Source organism: Trichoderma ghanense, assembly GCF_004382785.1.
Source record: "Trichoderma ghanense strain CCMA-1212 chromosome Unknown scaffold_3, whole genome shotgun sequence".
Taxonomy (NCBI): Eukaryota; Fungi; Ascomycota; class Sordariomycetes; order Hypocreales; family Hypocreaceae; genus Trichoderma; species Trichoderma ghanense.
In genome coordinates this window covers 528,869-545,420 of record NW_027395666.1, presented here as the reverse complement: position 1 = coordinate 545,420, position 16,552 = coordinate 528,869, and the positions used below count along the sequence as shown (strand labels likewise).

Genomic DNA, 16,552 nt, shown 5'->3' with positions numbered 1-16,552 from the left:
GAACGGGCCGCTTCTGACGTCAATATATGGTTTTGTTGGGAAACAGCCTCTTATAAGAGATATATGCGTAATTCATCAATGAATAGATGACTAGTCTCTGGACTTGGCAGCTTCTGAGTACAGGTACACGTCGGGCACAGCTCTTTTGCAAAGGGATTGTTCAAACATAAAGCCAGGTCCTCCAGCGTTAATTCCATCAACCACATAACAAGTCTCGACGATGACTCAAAATCGAAGGTTTACCAGCAACTTTACCTGCATATTTGTGACTTTTGATTGTTAGGTAGTTTAGGGCATCACCAGAAAACGCCATTGGCGCATAATGACGCGCAAGTAGGTGAGTTGTCGGTAGCTTGAACAAAGCATTGCGGGTACAAGAAGAGCTTTGAACCGCCCCAAGAAACCTCCCGAAATGCTTCCAGCCTGCTACAACCTCTTCAAAGCCGTGGTAGAACCTCAACATGCGCCATCTACATCTACAGTGCCTACTCCGGTTGCTTCATATCGGCAAAAGCCGCCACCGTCACCGGAACCGAAGCCAAAACATCTTCCACGACCTCGAACCTCACACTCTACCCCATCGCATACCCGTCTTGGAGCTTCCACTGGACATTCTCCTTCTCATCATTGACAATCTAGCCCTGCATGATAGATTCCTTCTTTCGCACACCTGCAGAGCCTTCCGGCACATAACGTCTCAAGACTGGCGCGCTGCCGTCCCACGGCTTTCCTTCAGAGATCGGGTTGGCTTCTGGGCAGGATTGGCTTACACTTTACCCAGTTACTGGGCCTGTTCAAAGTGCTGTAAACTCCATCCTATCCATACCTCGGATCTCCCCAGGACCTTGGGAGGCTTAAATATCCTAAGCAGCCGGGATGGCTTACTGGGACGGTGGTTCCCTTGCGCGACTGACCTTTCCCAGAAGTATGCCGGAGTTGACCTCCATATCCAACACCACCACATACAGTTTGCGTTAAAGCTTTCTCGCCAGGGGAATATACATCAGGAATACCTTGCGGCACTGATGGACACGTATAGGTGCCCGAACATATGTGGGAGACGCTTTACAATATCCTACGAAGCGGAACCGAGAATTATCGACAAACAGTTCTTGTTACGCGAGGAGTGGAAAGTCAGCACCATGACAAGCTCTTCCCCGCCGCTGTTTCCCGAAGACTCACTGATTCTTGTGTGCGTCTGCTCGCACCTTGAACTTGAAAACACCAAGCTTGAGGCATCTCGCCAATCCAAGAGATGGATTGCCGGATGGGCTGGACGGACTGGCAATCTCACGCAGCTTAAGCGTAGGGCCCTGGTCAAAGAGATCACCCTAGTCGAGGATGAGATTGAGTCGGCTCTTGAAACACGGGGTTGGTGGAGGTTCAACTCCTGCCTGCGCTGCCGCACGGACTTTGGCGTCGTTGTCTCCCCGGATGGGAGAACGGCGACAATTCAGGCATGGCACAATTTTGGCGGAGAAGGGTCACCGTTGGACGCAGGTTGGAGGGTATATACGGGCAATCTCTTTGACGCCTTCACACGCCATGCGCATCTGGATTATCGCCATGGCAGCGTTCGGGAGTTATGGTTCCAGGGCGTTTCCTAGGCGCTGCTGCAGAAACGTAGGGTGGTCGTCCCGTCAAGGCACCCTGAGAGTAGGGGCGATCTGTGACATCGAATGGTTAAATAATTTCAAGGTCCTTATGGTTCGACGGGTTTACACGTAATGCGCAGAAGGGGGCTGTGTTGACAGCCGGGCAGCCAATGCATTTCGCTGCCTTGAAATGCTATTGGGATTGTCGGGTGTGCACGGCAGGCTGGAGGATCTGAAGCAAACGGTGAGAGATATTGTCGAGGCATGTTGAGCAAATGTTGAGCAATACAAGTATGCTTCAAGGAATTGCTTCGGTATCTGTATTGCCAACCCTTTGTGCGAATTGAATGCAGGCGATCAATCCCCCCCTCAAGATTATACTTTATATCACCCACGACGCCACCACCTGCGGCTGTATAGTTGGAGGTACAACTAGTGTCGTGTTTGTCATCTTTTATTGTTTCGTTTTATGTCTTTCTGGTGTTATAGTACAGGCAGCTATATACCGTGTCCATGTATATATGCTGGGTGATGGATGATACACATTTGCCTTGCAACACCGTGACGGTGTTTATCAAAACTTTTCGCTTCGGCCTTCCTATTCAACTCTCCGTTCCCATTCCCTCCCCCCGGCGGCTGTCCACAATCATGATGAAGCTTCAATCTCATCCAGACTCTTAATGTTCAACTCCGAAATGCGCAGAATGGTGTATCGATGCTTGCTCTTCGCCTGGCGCTTCCTCCTCTGCCTCCTCTTCGTCTTGATCTTGATCCTCATGGGCTCCGACTCCGTTCCCAACACCGTCGCTCGGCATTCAAACACCCTCTCGTCGATACTCGGCGCACCCTTCATGGTGTAGTCCCGGCTACCGATGACGCTCGCGCGATTCAGTCGCAGCACATCCCCGGGGAGAACGCCCGGCATCTTGAAGGGCAGGCGGATCTGGTCGCCCTCCTGGACCAGGTAGGGGAAGCCGTGGATGTGGACGGTGATGTAGTGGCCGGGCTGGGCGGCGAGGAGGGGCAGGAGAGTCTTGACGGAGTCGGGGATGGGAGCGGGAGGTTCGGCAGGGTGGCTCTTTTTGAAGGCGACGGGTCGGACTTGGGAGTCGGTCGGGTTGGGGGCGTTGTTGGGGTGGTGAATTGGCGAGATGGGCTCGACAATGGGAGCCGTCGTGTTGAAGGCGCATCGAGGCTGGATTTGCTGGAGCGGTGCGATTCGAGGGAGGATGCGGGAGCTGGGAGCCCTCAGCTCCAATACGGAGCGAAGAAGTGCTCTGCTCATGTTGATGCAATTCCACTGCAGCGCCGAGATTCTGCTGCTTTTCGAGAAAGATTGGGCGTTTCTCCCAATTATTCCTGGCAAGATTCAACGGTCCGATGAAGTTGAAGCTTTGCGATTTTGCGGGCTTGGCCGGATTAGTGTGGCGCCGGGGTCCGATGAAATCTTGGCGCTAACTCCGACTTGGCGCGGCCAATGTACTTTTTTTTCTTCTCTTCTTCGAGACTGGGAATTTTTCTGCCGTTATCTGAACGAACCAGGCTCGGTTCTCCACTGGATTTATAGAAAACAGAGTCGACAACAAACACAGCCAACATGGTATGTTTCTCTCATATAGAATCAGATTGGACTCTGAATCCGAGCTGGAAATGCCCCATCTAACTCCCTGCAGCCTCAGAACGAGTATATGGAGCGGTGGCGCAAGCTGCATGGCCGCCGCCTCGACCACGAAGAACGAACCCGCAAGCGCATCGCCCGTGAAGGCCACAAGGCCTCGCAGGACGCCCAGAACCTGCGCGGCCTGCGCGCCAAGCTGTACCAGAAGAAGCGCCACAATGAGAAGATCCAGATGAAGAAGGCCATCAAGGCCCACGAGGAGCGCAACGTCAAGACGGCCGACGAGAAGGAGCCCTCGCAGCCGCTGCCCTCGTACCTGCTCGACCGGTCCAACCCCTCGACGGCAAAGGCCCTCAGCAGCGCCATCAAGAACAAGCGCGCCGAGAAGGCGGCCAAGTTCAGCGTGCCGCTGCCCAAGGTGCGCGGCATCAGCGAGGAGGAGATGTTCAAGGTGGTCAAGACGGGCAAGAAGACGCACAAGAAGGGGTGGAAGCGAGTCATCACGAAGCCGACGTTCGTGGGACCAGACTTCACCCGACGGAACCCCAAGTACGAGCGCTTCATCCGGCCCATGGGTCTGCGATACAAGAAGGCCAACGTCACGCATCCCGAGCTGGGCGTCACCGTGCAGCTGCCCATCATCAGTGTCAAGAAGAACCCCCAGAACCCGCTGTACACGCAGCTGGGTGTCCTGACCAAGGGTACGATCCTCGAGGTTAACGTCAGCGAGCTGGGACTGGTGACGGCGGGAGGAAAGGTTGTCTGGGGCCGATATGCTCAGGTTACGAACGAGCCTGAGAACGAGGGCTGTGTCAACAGTGTGCTCTTGGTCTAAGAATTCTCGGGAATTGTGCTGGTTTGAGGATGGAATTTTGCAAAGGATCGTTTCGACAGGTGGCTGTGGCTGCCTAGTTGCATGTATTGGCGTTTACGGCGTTTGGTACCGATGAGTGCTTGATGCGAAGGAAGAAAGAGACGAGAGGGTAGATCCGGATTAGGAGGCATGGAGCTTCCGAGGATATCACTGCTTTGAGCTCTATAAACCAATGGACATGTTGATTTAGCAAACAAATAATCGAGAAACTTTTCCTCCTGCTGTTGTCCTCGTCACAAAACGCGTGATGGACAGATGCAGTGTTCCCGTATCATATGGTAGAAGAATCGTAGAAAATCGTTGGTCAAAACACTGCAATATCCTGTCCATTCTCTATAATGATTTTTTTTTTTTAAAAAAAAAAAAAAATCCTCTACTATTTTTCTTAGTCTACTACCAGTTGTATCTCACCATGAATCCTTTGATCTAAATCTCAGTCCACATAACAATTTCAATCTATGAACCAGGACCCTCCACATCAATCTCGACACGCCTTCAGCAGTCTCGCAACGATTTTTTCAGCGGCTCAACCGCCACCAAACCAGCCAAAGGGACCCTCCCAAACCCAAAGCGGATAGCGGGGTGCCACCCCGTTCTGAAAGGCGGTGACAGCGATAAAACTAATTTTCTGCCCGACCAAAATAATCGAGGCGGGCTGCCTTTTTTTTTGCCGCTCCGCCTTTGGAAAGCCTTCCCGCAAGCCAAAAAGAAAAAAAAAAGCAGAAACGGAAATAAACGAAGGCGCCTCCGTCTTTTTTATCTTCTGCAAAACTTCTCTCTTTCGAAGTCATATTCATCTTTTCTTTCTGTCTTCTACCTTGCGCTGTTTGCAAGACGGAACGATAGACCTTGCGGCGAAATAGACGGGCTTCTCTTTTTTCTTCGTTCCTTTACCGAATTTACTTGCCCAATATGAGCGGCGACAACATGGAAGTCGAGTTGGCGGAGCAGAAGCTCAAGACGATGGAGCACAGCGAGCAACACTACTTCAAGAGGTGTGTACTCTGAACTCCCTGAAGACACAGGAAGGGCAACGAAGCCGGATTCTTCTCTTTTTCCTCTTATCATCTATTCTCGTTCTGGTTGGGCGAGCTTGCGATCCTGCGAGAATCAGTGGCTAACATATATCTTGCGTCTAGTTACGATCATCACGGTACGAATAATCCCCGATAAAACAAAAACCACAATGTGTTTGTAGGAGAATACGTGATCTGACATTTATCTTCTTCGGCGCGCGCAGGAATCCACGAGGAAATGCTGGTGAGCAATTGTTCCCCTCCCCCCTCCCTGCTGCATATCATTGCCCCTCCTTTGCTGCGAAATCAAAGTAGCAGCGCATTATCACCATATCTACCCTTGAGATCCATCCCAACACTTCATGGAAACAACAAGTACGCAGACTGACGGTTGTGGAATCGCAGAAAGATGAAGTGCGCACACGGTCGTACATGAACGCCATCATCCAGAACAAGCACATCTTCAAGGACAAGGTTGTTCTCGACGTTGGATGCGGCACTGCGATCCTTTCCATGTACGTTGCAAACAACTCCCTCTTATCTACCACGATTGCGCACCGCCGTCCAGACTTTCACAAGATTGGTCGCAAACGGCCAGCACATGATATGGTCTACGGGAAAAGACGATAGAAAAGGGGATATTGACCTGGTTATCTGTTCTAGGTTCGCCGCCAAGGCCGGCGCCAAGCATGTCATCGGCGTGGACATGTCCACCATCATCTTCAAGGCCCGAGAGATCGTCAAGGTCAACGGCCTGTCAGACAAGATCACCCTGATCCAGGGCAAGATGGAGGAGATTGAGCTGCCGTTCCCTCAGGTCGATATCATCATCTCCGAGTGGATGGGCTACTTCCTCCTCTACGAAAGCATGCTGGACACGGTCCTGTACGCCCGAGACAAGTACCTGGTTAAGGACGGCTTGATCTTCCCCGACAAGGCCACCATCTTCTTTGCCGGTATCGAGGACGGCGACTACAAGGAGGAGAAGATTGGATGTGAGTACTCTTTCCCTCCCCCGTTTCATTACATCTGTACTGACAAAAATTTCCAGTCTGGGACAACGTGTACGGCTTCGACTACACTCCCCTCAAGGCCACCGCCCTGTCAGAGCCCCTCGTCGACACCGTCGACCTCAAGGCCGTCGTCACCGACCCCGTCCCCGTCCTCACCCTCGACCTCTACACCTGCACCACCGCCGACCTCGCCTTCAGCACCACCTTCACCCTGACGGCCAAGCGCGACGACTTCATCCACGCCCTCGTCTCGTGGTTCGACATCGACTTCACCGCCTGCCACAAGCCCATCCGCTTCTCCACCGGCCCCCACACCAAGTACACCCACTGGAAGCAGACCGTCTTCTACATCAAGGACGTCCTCACCGTCCAGGACGGCGAGGAGATCCAGTGCAAGCTCGACGTCAAGCCCAACGACAAGAACCGCCGCGACCTCGACATTGAGATTGACTACAGCTTCCAGACCGGCGATGCCAACAGGACCGCTTCCGGCCACAGCACGTACAGGATGTGCTAAAGCGCGAGAGCGGCAGCCATTCCGTATTCTACTTTTCACCCACATACACTAACTCTCTCTCTCTCTCTCTCTTTGTGAAACTGGGGGTGCTTGATGAAAGAGAAAAAAAAACAACATGTAGCGGGAACTTCAAAAACAGGGCAAACAAGTAAGGGCATGACAAGGAAAGATGACAAAAAGGGAGATTTCTTGACGGCGTATATATATGGCTTTTTTTGTTTTGCGTTTGTGAAGGTTGGGGGGGAGGTGGGGGTGTTGAGAAGTACCTTAGATAGACCAAAGGGGGCGAGTGGTACGACTCGATTGAAGTCAATGGTAGAAAAGGATGAAAGAAAGATCAAAGACACCATTGTCTAGATCTGACATATTGGCAAGAGGCCAAAGTGACTTATTCTTCAGCTTGCGTCTCAAGACAGTGGACCACTCAAACTATTCGATGCGTGCTATTTTCATTGCAAGTACTCATCAAGCTGGCACAACTGGCAAGTCAATTATGGACATCTATATTGTCGAGTTGCGAGTGGTCTCTATCAGTCGCTCATTTTCCCTGAATATACTGTCCCTTTAGAGATACTGTCTTACGGCAATCTTTGCCCAACCTAGATGTTCATAAACGCATCATACAATCTCGTCAACTCTTCATTATTATTTTTTTCTTAATATTTTCTGATTTTACTGTTTTTCAGACATAAATATGGCCTACATCTAGCCTTACAGCCCATCAGATGGTACCTTACGAGCCATATTGCTTAATGATGCTGGCCACCTTGGTAGCCAGCTCATCGGCCTCGTGCCTCGTCGCAGCCTCGGCATACACACGGCACGCATTCTCGGTGCCGCTAGCGCGCGCAAAGGAACGAGCCGTCGTGTATTTCCTAACACACTGGTCAATCTCGTCCTGGGCGCCGGCCGGGTGGCTGAGGCGGCGCTCGGCGTCGGTGGTCTCGAAGATGTCCTTGTTGGCGACCTCGACGCGGACGAGGCGGTTGGGCAGGTCGGTGTAAGTGGTGGCCCAGTCCTGGAGGGACCACGCCTTGTGGGCCAGGATCACCTCCACCATGAGCATGTCGGAGATGGCGTCGCCGACGGTCTGGTTGATGAGGTCGCCGACGGCGGCGAGCGTCTCGAGGGCGTCCTTCTGGGCGGGCGACTGGGGTTTCGTCTCGCGGAAGACGCGGAGGGCCTCCTGGGAGAAGACGACGGTGCCGTGGCCGTTGGCCTCGAAGTAGACGCCAATGTCGAACTGGCAAGCGGCGTGGTGCAGGTGCTTGACGCCGGTCGGGGTGAAGACGACGGGGAGCTGCAGGTTCTTCTCAATGTACGTGGTGCTGGCGCCGTTGGCGTAGGCCGTCTGGACGACGCCGATCCGGAGGTCCTCCTGCAGGCCGGCGGAGCGGACGAGGTCGCTGAGGAAGGAGGCGTTGAGGGACGAGATGCGGTCGCCGTCCAGCATGAAGAAGCCGGAGTCGGGGTCGGCCCAGTAGTAGATCAGACGGTCTGCGTCGCCATCGAGCGAGCAGCATCGGGCTTCGGGGGCTGGCTTCAGGTTGGGGGGAGCTCGCTGCTTGGTCTTGACGAAGTCGGCGCCGCACTGGAGGATTGCGTGTTAGCTAAGCCCGACTTACTTTCTGGAAGGTGGAAACACTTACGTCGAGGTTGAGAACCTCGGGTCGCAGCACGTCGTCGTTGACAATCTTGACGTTGAAGCCGGTGACGTCCTTGGGGATGACCTTGAGCAGCTCGGCGAGCTTGGGGCCTCCGACGCCGTTGGCACAGTCGACAATCAGCTGGCCCTGGACCTTGCGGCCTCGCAGGGCGCGCACAAAGGCCTCGGACAGCTTCTTGTAGTAACCCGCCTCACTGACCTCGCCGTAGGCCTTGGGGGTGCCCTCGGTGTTGACGCAGCGGGTCAGGTAGTGCAGCTGGGGCGTGGTGAGGATCTTGTAGTCGGTGTACTCGATGCCCGTGACCTCGAGGGCGTCGGCCAGGGCAGTAACCAGGCTGTGGCCCGAGGGACGGGTGTCGCGGCCGTAGACGACGCGGCCGGGGCTGTTGAGGTCGATCTTGAGCTGCGAGGCCAGCTTCTTGTACGTCTCGAGCAGCTCCTCGTGCGTCGGGGCGTTGACCAGCAGCGTCGCGTGGGCCTCCCAGTCCTGCTCCAGCATCTCGCCCATGGGGTCGACGATCTTGACGCCGTTGTCGGGAGCCGGGTTGTGGCTGGCGGTGATCATAACACCAATGGCCTGGCCGTTGAGCTTGCGGCTTCGCAGGCCGGCAATGAGGCCGACGCGGAACGAGACGCCGGGCAGCAGGTCGGCCTTCATGCGGAAGCCAGCGGTGCCATACTTGTAGACGTGGCCCTCGACGATGGGGTGCTTGGCGGAAGCCTCGAGGAATTTGGCGTCATCCATGGCGGAGAGATGTTGTGGAGAGTGTCGAGAGGCGGTAGACGAGGGTATGGAGAGGTCAGTCAGGCACAGGCACAGACAGAGAGAGGCTGCGTAGGTGGCGGTGGAAGGAGATGGAGGGGATGGAGGGGGGAGGAGGAGAGCAGGAGGAAGAGATGAAGGTTGACAGGAGAGAAGACAAGAGGAACAGGACAGAAAGAGATGACAAGAAAAAAAGGGTCAAGGGTCTGGGGCGGAAAAAGGAGAGGAAAAAAAAAAGGAGGATCGGGACAATGGCAGCTCAGCGAAGGCGGTGCGAGGGCTTAGAGAGCTGGAAGCCAGAGAGAGGCCTTTATTTAGACGTCGCGGGTGGAGTCGGTCAGTTGGCGGCAGGCTTGGGTCCAGGCCTCGTTTGGCCGCAGATTGTGCTGGATTGACTCTAGTTCCGGGTCGTCAAGGCAAACTCAATCCCGTTGATTTGCTCAATCCGGCTGTTTCTGCTCAGTCCAGCGCTGCCGGATCGCTAAACGGGCTCGGCTGCTCCCATCGAGGCTGCGGTAGATGACTGAGCTACGAGTTATTCACATCGATTTCAGCTTCAGGTACTGGTAAGGCAGGCATAATGCCGCAAGGCGCCGCCACGCCTCCGTCTCGTGTTCATATCGTCATCCTCCCCAACCGTCACAATCAGCTTCGGGTCACGTTGCCCATCCTCTGCGCTGTCACCCTCACTCGCGCGTACCAATCACTTGTGCTGCTGCTAAATCAACCCAAGCACCGACTGCTCACCTCCTCTTCCAGATGGCTTCTCATTACATACGTATCGTAAGGGGGGGGGGGAGCCAGACGCAGACCCCGCGTTGCTGCAACCGTATCAACAGCTACGGCAAGGATCCATGTCATTGTAGGCGACACCCCACCCTCAGTTGTGCCCAGAGGTAGATTAATATCGTATGAATTGACGCTGAAATGAGCTGAGGGCTGGGAATATTGGTTGACGATGGACTCATTCTTTAGCAATGGGGGTCGATATCTGTACATCTCCTCCGTGGCTCATTCAATGGCAACCCCTCTGAACTGGCAGTGGTTGCTGACTTGTGACATGCCAAATCGGACAAAACCCGCCTTCTGCAGCAGAATCAGCACCAACACCTCCATCAAGCAGAGATCGGCCACCGCTAAGCGGCATCAATGCTGCCCTTCTCCTGCAGAGAGGAGAAGACAGACGGGATCATAACACCATAAGGGAAAGGGGACAGACAAAAGTACTGGCCAGCAAGTCCCATGCGTGCCAATACGAAGCCATCTGGACCACGGCAGCAGGTACCCCTGTCGCTCGCTGCTGCACGTCCAACTGCACAATGATGTAACAGCCCTCACGTGATTTCGCGCCTACAACGAGCCTTTGGCTTTTGGCTGAACGCGTGCCTGTTGATGACATCGTGAACCCAGCAAAGGATAACGAGGCGCGTCTTCCTCCTCAATCTTTGGTTGCCAATTACGATCCCTGGATGCCCCTTGGACTCGGGCTCCGTCTCTTCGTTAGGCGATCCAATGGCTCTGTGATATAGAGCCTCTGGCACGCTTCTCGATCATCATGGAAGACTCGGATTGTGCCAACCCGCAGTTCCTCGCCTGGGTCAAGGAGTGGCTGGACGTCGCCAGAGAACGCAACTCCAAAGGCATCACCGCATACAAAAATGCCTACGACTCTCTCAAAGCATGTCCGATCTCGTTTGAGCATCCCGCATCGCTTCAGCAGCTGAGGGGGTTCGGCCCCAAGCTCTGCGAGCGCCTCGAGGACAAACTCAAGGTCTACTGCCAACAGAATGGGCTGCCAATGCCCCCGCATCCTCGAGTGAGAAAAGCTAATGACAGGGCCATCAATGAGCAAGCCGGCGATGATGCGCAGTCTAGACCCAAGAAAGCAAGGCAGCCCAAGGCATACGTGCCTGCATTTCGATCGGGAGCCTACGCCTTGATAGTAGGCCTCTCCGATCTTCCTGAGGATGCATCGTCCAGCTTGACCAAAGCGGAGCTCATTGAGACTGCCCAGCCGCACTGTGACGCCTCCTTCACGGCGCCGAGTGACCCGACAAAGTTCTACACCGCTTGGAGCTCGATGAAGACGCTGATGCAAAAGGAGCTGGTCTACGAGAGAGGACGGCCTCTGCGCCGATATGCATTGACGGATGAAGGATGGGCCGTCGCAAAGCGGATCAAGGAGACATCTTTATGGCAGGAAGAACATGGCATCAATGAGCGACCGGAACCAAGACCTCGGCCGCAACCGTCAGCTGCAGTGCCAGTGGCAGATGAAGTAGTGATCCTAGATGAAGAAGACGCCCCGCCCATCATCAACGAGACTTCGCTCTATCATAACCTTGTCTCAGACGGCCCCGTTGTACTAGAAGGAGATGATCTGCCGAGCTTCACCCCAATCAGAATTCCACCTGGGTCTTTCACCGTCCAGTTAGTCCTCGACGTTCGAGAGGTCAGAGCGAAAACAGATCGTGACTACATGCAGGAGGAATTGGTCAAGCAGGGGGTCAAGCCGATCATGAGGAGCTTAGAAATTGGCGATGTCCAATGGGTGGCCAAATGCAACGATCCTACGCTCTTGACGAAATACGGCGCCGAAGGAGACGAAATTGTTCTGGACTGGATCGTGGAGAGAAAACGCCTGGATGACCTGATTGGGAGTATCAAAGATGGCCGCTTCCACGAGCAAAAGTTCCGGCTCAACAGATCTGGCGTGAGAAAAGTCATCTATCTCATTGAGGAAATCTCCATGGACACCGCCGCTTATCAGAGATATGAAGAAGCAGTGCAGTCAGCCATTGCGTCGACACAAGTAGTTAACGGCTACTTTGTAAAGCGAACACAGAAGATTGACGACACCATCAAGTATCTGGCGAGGCTGACTGCGATGCTCAAGCGCAGGTATGAAAACAAACACCTGAATGTGATCCCGACCAGGGTCATCACTGCACAGAATTACTCGCGCCTACTTCAGCACCTCCGCGAGAGAGAGCCGTCGGTTGGGTACCACGTTACCTATCCTGCCTTTGCGTCTCTGGCCTCCAAATCAGAGACGATGACGCTCAGAGACGTCTTTCTCAAGATGCTCATGACCACCAAAGGGCTTACGGGAGAGCGTGCGCTCGAGATCCAGCGCAAATGGAACACGCCCTACGAGTTTGTCAAGGCATTCCACGCCTGCGGCACGGGCGAACAAGGCACAAAGCGAAAGAGGGAGCTTGTAGCCAGCGAATTGAGCCACTTGGTTGGTCGAAAAAAGATCACCAAGCAGCTGAGTCACAAAATCGCCGAGGTCTGGGGAGACGCTTAGAGGCCATTGCAAACGTTCACAAACTCGCTTCAAATTGTCTCAACATCTGTATGAAACAAGTCGCATCATGGCTTCGCTCCCTGGCTCTTTGCAACGACACGCTCAACAATCTTTTCGAGAAGAGGGATGGAGGCAGCGGCTCCGTCACCACCCAGGATGCCAGCCAGGGACTTTTCAGCATACTTGGCCATCATGTCCACCTCGATGTTGACCGTGTCTCCCTTGCCCTTCTTGGCCATGACAACCCGCTCCTGGGAGTAGGTAATGAGCATGATTTCCCACCAGCCTTCGGCATCATTGACCTGAGTGACAGTCAAGCTGGTTCCGTCGATGGCGATGAATCCCTTGTACACAATGTAGCGCAGGAACTCGCGCTTCTTGGGCTGGAATCGGAACGTGAGGGCGTTGCCATCTGGCGTCACCGAGAGGATCTCGGCGGTTGTGTCGACGTGGCCCTGGACAAAGTGGCCGCCCATGCGAGTGTCCGCGCGGACAGCCCGCTCCAGGTTGACTCTGCTCGACTCCACCAGGGTGCCGAGGTTGGTGATGCGCAGCGTCTCGGGAGCGACGCCAATGGTGAAGGTGTCGTTGGTGAAAGAAGTGACGGTGAGGCAGCAGCCGTTGACGGCAATGGAGTCGCCCTCGTGGCAGTCTGTGAGGAGATTGGATCCGGGGGGGATGGTGACCGTCATGACGGAGCTGCCGGTGGCGGCATCATTCTCCAGCCGGGAGATGACTTGACACATCATGTTAGTCGCCGTAGGAGAATGCAGTTTATGTACGCACCTCCGATCTCTTCAACGATCCCGGTGAACATTGCGATGCTGTCGTGACGGTGATCAGTGACTGGTTCTATTAGGACTTTGAATTCTATCAAGGCGTCGAGGGTGAGAGTCAATCACAGTCGATGACTCTGCTCGACACCCGTTAAAGGGCCGAAAATGGTTCGATGAGCAAAGTATAGGGGGATTGCCGACTCACTTATACGATTCACGCGAGGGTTCAGTAATCAATCAATTGACTGTTCTTTTCCTCTCTGAAGCTATCAAGATATAAAAAGGTCAGAGATTGGAGTTTACCAGAAGATGAGCTCACCGGCTTTCACAAAAGGACAGAGAATACCGCAAGTCAAGTCTTACCAATCTTTAGTCTCGACAGTCGATTTGATGCCAAAGCACGAGCCCCGCATTCGTGGTGGGCAAAGAAAGGCAAAAAAAGTCCAAGCTTATCGATAGCGGTCCCGCCAAAAATTCTCAAGTTTTCAAGGTTGAATCGAGACCGCGGTGCGACTGGCGCTGAGTTGCTTCTCATGTGAATTATCGACCTGACAAAACCTCTTATTTTCAACCATAACTACTCTCAATTATCGACGACTCAGACTCTCTGTTGCTGCTCATCAAAAGAATACATCTACTACGTCAACTACACAAAAAAAGTCAACATGGCACCTGGTCGTGCCGGTGCCAAGAAAGATGCACCCAATCTCAACAAGCTCATCGCCGACGCAGAGACGCAATATGAAGTCGGCAACCTAGACGAAGCCATTTCTCTGGCATCAAAAGCCCTGGAGCTGACCGGCGAGGGCGGCGACTTTGAGCTCAAAGCCCTCAACCTACTGGGCGTCCTAAGCGTGGAGGACGGCGAAGTCGAGGACGCGCGGGACTACTTCCTGCGCGCCGTCAAGCTGGACGAGGAGGGCACCCTGGACGAGAAGATTGGCGGCGGGCCGGAAAAGTTCCTCTTCCTGGCGCAGCTGAGCGAGGAGGGCGGCCAGGACAGCGTGCAGTGGTTCGAGCGCGGCGCCGCGGCGCTGCGGAAGCAGATCCAGAAGCTCAACGAGGTGGCGAGCCGGACGGCCGAGCAGCAGTCCGCGCTGGACGAGCTGCAGAGCAAGCTGGGCGGCGTGCTGTGCGCCGTGGCGGAGGTGTACATGACGGACCTGTCGTGGGAGGCGGACGCGGAGCAGCGGTGCGAGGCGCTCGTCACGGAGGCGATGCTCATCGCGCCCAACTTTGCCGAGACGTGGCAGACGGTGGCCAACGTGCGGATTTCGCAGCAGCGGCTGGACGAGGCGCGGGCGGCGCTCAAGCGGAGCCTGGAGCTGTGGCAGGACCTGCCCCCCGAGCACCCTTCCGTGCCGGAGTTCCCGACGAGAGTCAGCCTGGCGCGGCTGTTGATGGAGACGGAGATGGAGGAGCAGGCGCTGGGGGTGCTGGAGCGGCTGGTTACGGACGATGATTCCAGCGTCGAGGTGTGGTACCTTGGAGGTTGGTGCTTGTACGTTGCGGGCGAGAAGCTGCGCGAGGCGAAGCCCCAGCAGCAGAACGGCGAGGGAGAGGCTGCCGAGAAGGAGTGGAAGGCCACGTGGGGCTATGCGAGGAAGTGGCTTTCTCAGTCGCTCAAGTTGTATGAGCAGCAGGAGTATGAGGACGAGAGGCTGGGCGAGCATGCGAGGGAGTTGCTGGAGAGCATTAACAAGGAGCTTGGGGAGCCGCCGGAGGGGGAGGATGATGATGAGTGGTCCGGGATTAGCGATGATGAGGATGAGGATGATGAGGAGCATGAACATGGTTCTGATTGCGATCACGATCATGAGATGCATGATTAGAGCTGGATGGGGATCTGATGGCGTTGGATGGCTGCAAAAAAAAGAAGAACTTGGCTTTTTAGACGCGATGTGGATAATGAGATGTTGTTGATGAACAGCTGTGCTTTGACGAATATACTACCTAGAATCCGACAATCTACCTCTTATTCTGTGGTATAAAGCTCTTCTCTTCGGGACAGTACTCCCAACATGTAATTCATAAACGCAGGGAAGAAAGCAGAAAACTCCATATATGTTATATACCAAAAACATGCCATGCGGCCCCCATCTTACACAGCCTCGACCTTGAGCTGCTCAACCCCATCCGCAAGCCCCTCCTCCTCATCCTCCTCCTCGCCCTTACCCGCCAAGCCCCTCTCCCAGAGCTGCCTCCCCGTCAACCTGACCGGCTCCTTGATCCTCGCCTTCTTCATCTCCGCCAGCCGCTCCTCCTCCTCGCGCAGCCTCTTCTCCTCCATCTCCTTCAGGAACCCCTCGCGCCACTTCATAAACGTCTCAGGCGTGACGGGCGTACCGTGGAATTTCTTATTCTCCTCCCGCTCGGCGGCGAGCTGCTCCTCCTCGCGGGCGCGCTCGGCGGCGTCCTTGCGGTCCTGGATGAGCTGCTCGGCGGCTTCTTTCAGGGAGGAGTAGAGGGTGAAGACCATGGCCATGCCGAGGTTCTCGGTGATTGTGTCGGCGAGGTCGGCGAGCAGCTTGTCGCGGTCTTCGCTGACGGAGAAGTGAGGATGGGGCGGGCTGGACGGGGAGGAGAGGATGTCGAGGTGGGGGGCTGCGTCGGGATAGTCGTCTGGGTAGCGGACGGAGAGGAGGAAATGGGGGGGTTCGGGGTTGTCGTCTTCGCCGGGGATGTCGAGGGTGACTTTTATCCTGAATTCGGTTTCGGAGATGTCTGTGTTTTAAGATCCTCGATGCGATTAGCGAAAGTATTCGAGAAGGGGAGGGCGGGAAGAAGAGGGATCATCGTGATGCCCTGTCGTTTCTAGCTTTTCGAGATGCCGGTGGATTGGACAGAGGGGAGGAGAGGAGGATTGTAGCGTACCTGTGATTTCGTCGGGGAAGATGGATTCGAGCACTTCACGCTCTTCGACCTGCTCTTCGCGACCCATTGCGGCGGCTTGGGGGGGGGGGTTTGAGGTTGCGTGCTTCTGGTCTTTTTTGATTTGTATGAGATGATGTTTGATGTCGATGATGGATGGAGCTTTTTTGGCGGTTTAGTTTTAGGTGGGGTTGGGAATGGAAAGGCTGTACATACGAGTATGGCGGGGTTCGTGGGGACTTTTTCCGCTGACAAGGCGGAACTGATGATTCAAGATACTACAATTGCGATCAGTTGCACTGCTGAGCGACATTACTATCTTGGTCATCGAGTAACTGAATGGACCCCAATCTTTGGAATATCATCATGAACATCACTATCCAGACGAGCCAGGGTATATGCGCATCGATCCGTCAGGCATGAAATGGCCATTATGCATTCGATAGCACACGAATGCATTGCTATGAATCCAATGCAGCGTCGCGTCGTTTGATTTACACAGCACAAAATGGCATCGATCATCTTCTTCAGCA

At 54.6% G+C, this 16,552-nt stretch overlaps 9 protein-coding genes across 9 annotated transcripts; 5 read left to right on the top strand and 4 right to left on the bottom strand.

The window, feature by feature from the left end:
* Positions 1-1,142: 1,142 nt before the first annotated feature.
* CCMA1212_003488 (uncharacterized protein) lies at positions 1,143-1,607 on the top strand (the record flags this gene model as incomplete). The annotated part of the gene is made up of 1 exon (XM_073700834.1): positions 1,143-1,607. The coding sequence occupies one exon, from the start codon at positions 1,143-1,145 to the stop codon at positions 1,605-1,607; it is 465 nt and encodes a 154-aa protein (XP_073560337.1).
* A 634-nt stretch (positions 1,608-2,241) lies between these two features.
* On the bottom strand, positions 2,242-2,880 carry CCMA1212_003487 (uncharacterized protein; the record flags this gene model as incomplete). Its single annotated transcript, XM_073700833.1, has 1 exon — positions 2,242-2,880. One exon carries the CDS (start codon positions 2,878-2,880, stop codon positions 2,242-2,244), a length of 639 nt encoding a protein of 212 aa, XP_073560340.1.
* A 312-nt stretch (positions 2,881-3,192) lies between these two features.
* On the top strand, positions 3,193-4,048 carry CCMA1212_003486 (Ribosome biogenesis protein nsa2; the record flags this gene model as incomplete). Its single annotated transcript, XM_073700832.1, has 2 exons — positions 3,193-3,195; positions 3,269-4,048. 2 exons carry the CDS (start codon positions 3,193-3,195, stop codon positions 4,046-4,048), a joined length of 783 nt encoding a protein of 260 aa, XP_073560341.1.
* A 951-nt stretch (positions 4,049-4,999) lies between these two features.
* On the top strand, positions 5,000-6,633 carry CCMA1212_003485 (Protein arginine N-methyltransferase 1; the record flags this gene model as incomplete). Its single annotated transcript, XM_073700831.1, has 6 exons — positions 5,000-5,082; positions 5,227-5,240; positions 5,328-5,347; positions 5,509-5,618; positions 5,767-6,098; positions 6,155-6,633. The coding sequence occupies 6 exons, from the start codon at positions 5,000-5,002 to the stop codon at positions 6,631-6,633; spliced, it is 1,038 nt and encodes a 345-aa protein (XP_073560338.1).
* Positions 6,634-7,366: 733 nt separating this feature from the next.
* On the bottom strand, positions 7,367-9,130 carry CCMA1212_003484 (Phosphoacetylglucosamine mutase; the record flags this gene model as incomplete). Its single annotated transcript, XM_073700830.1, has 2 exons — positions 8,283-9,130; positions 7,367-8,224 (listed from the first exon to the last, which is right to left on the bottom strand). The coding sequence occupies exons 1-2, from the start codon at positions 9,042-9,044 to the stop codon at positions 7,367-7,369; spliced, it is 1,620 nt and encodes a 539-aa protein (XP_073560339.1). The 5' UTR covers positions 9,045-9,130.
* Positions 9,131-10,617: 1,487 nt separating this feature from the next.
* On the top strand, positions 10,618-12,372 carry CCMA1212_003483 (Crossover junction endonuclease MUS81; the record flags this gene model as incomplete). The annotated part of the gene is made up of 1 exon (XM_073700829.1): positions 10,618-12,372. One exon carries the CDS (start codon positions 10,618-10,620, stop codon positions 12,370-12,372), a length of 1,755 nt encoding a protein of 584 aa, XP_073560344.1.
* Positions 12,373-12,437: 65 nt separating this feature from the next.
* Positions 12,438-13,189, bottom strand: CCMA1212_003482 (Riboflavin synthase; the record flags this gene model as incomplete). Its single annotated transcript, XM_073700828.1, has 2 exons — positions 12,438-13,108; positions 13,159-13,189. 2 exons carry the CDS (start codon positions 13,187-13,189, stop codon positions 12,438-12,440), a joined length of 702 nt encoding a protein of 233 aa, XP_073560345.1.
* Positions 13,190-13,813: 624 nt separating this feature from the next.
* On the top strand, positions 13,814-14,980 carry CCMA1212_003481 (putative assembly chaperone of rpl4; the record flags this gene model as incomplete). The annotated part of the gene is made up of 1 exon (XM_073700827.1): positions 13,814-14,980. The coding sequence occupies one exon, from the start codon at positions 13,814-13,816 to the stop codon at positions 14,978-14,980; it is 1,167 nt and encodes a 388-aa protein (XP_073560342.1).
* A 269-nt stretch (positions 14,981-15,249) lies between these two features.
* CCMA1212_003480 (uncharacterized protein) lies at positions 15,250-16,097 on the bottom strand (the record flags this gene model as incomplete). Its single annotated transcript, XM_073700826.1, has 2 exons — positions 16,023-16,097; positions 15,250-15,872 (listed from the first exon to the last, which is right to left on the bottom strand). Exons 1-2 carry the CDS (start codon positions 16,087-16,089, stop codon positions 15,250-15,252), a joined length of 690 nt encoding a protein of 229 aa, XP_073560343.1. The 5' UTR covers positions 16,090-16,097.
* Positions 16,098-16,552: the final 455 nt, after the last annotated feature.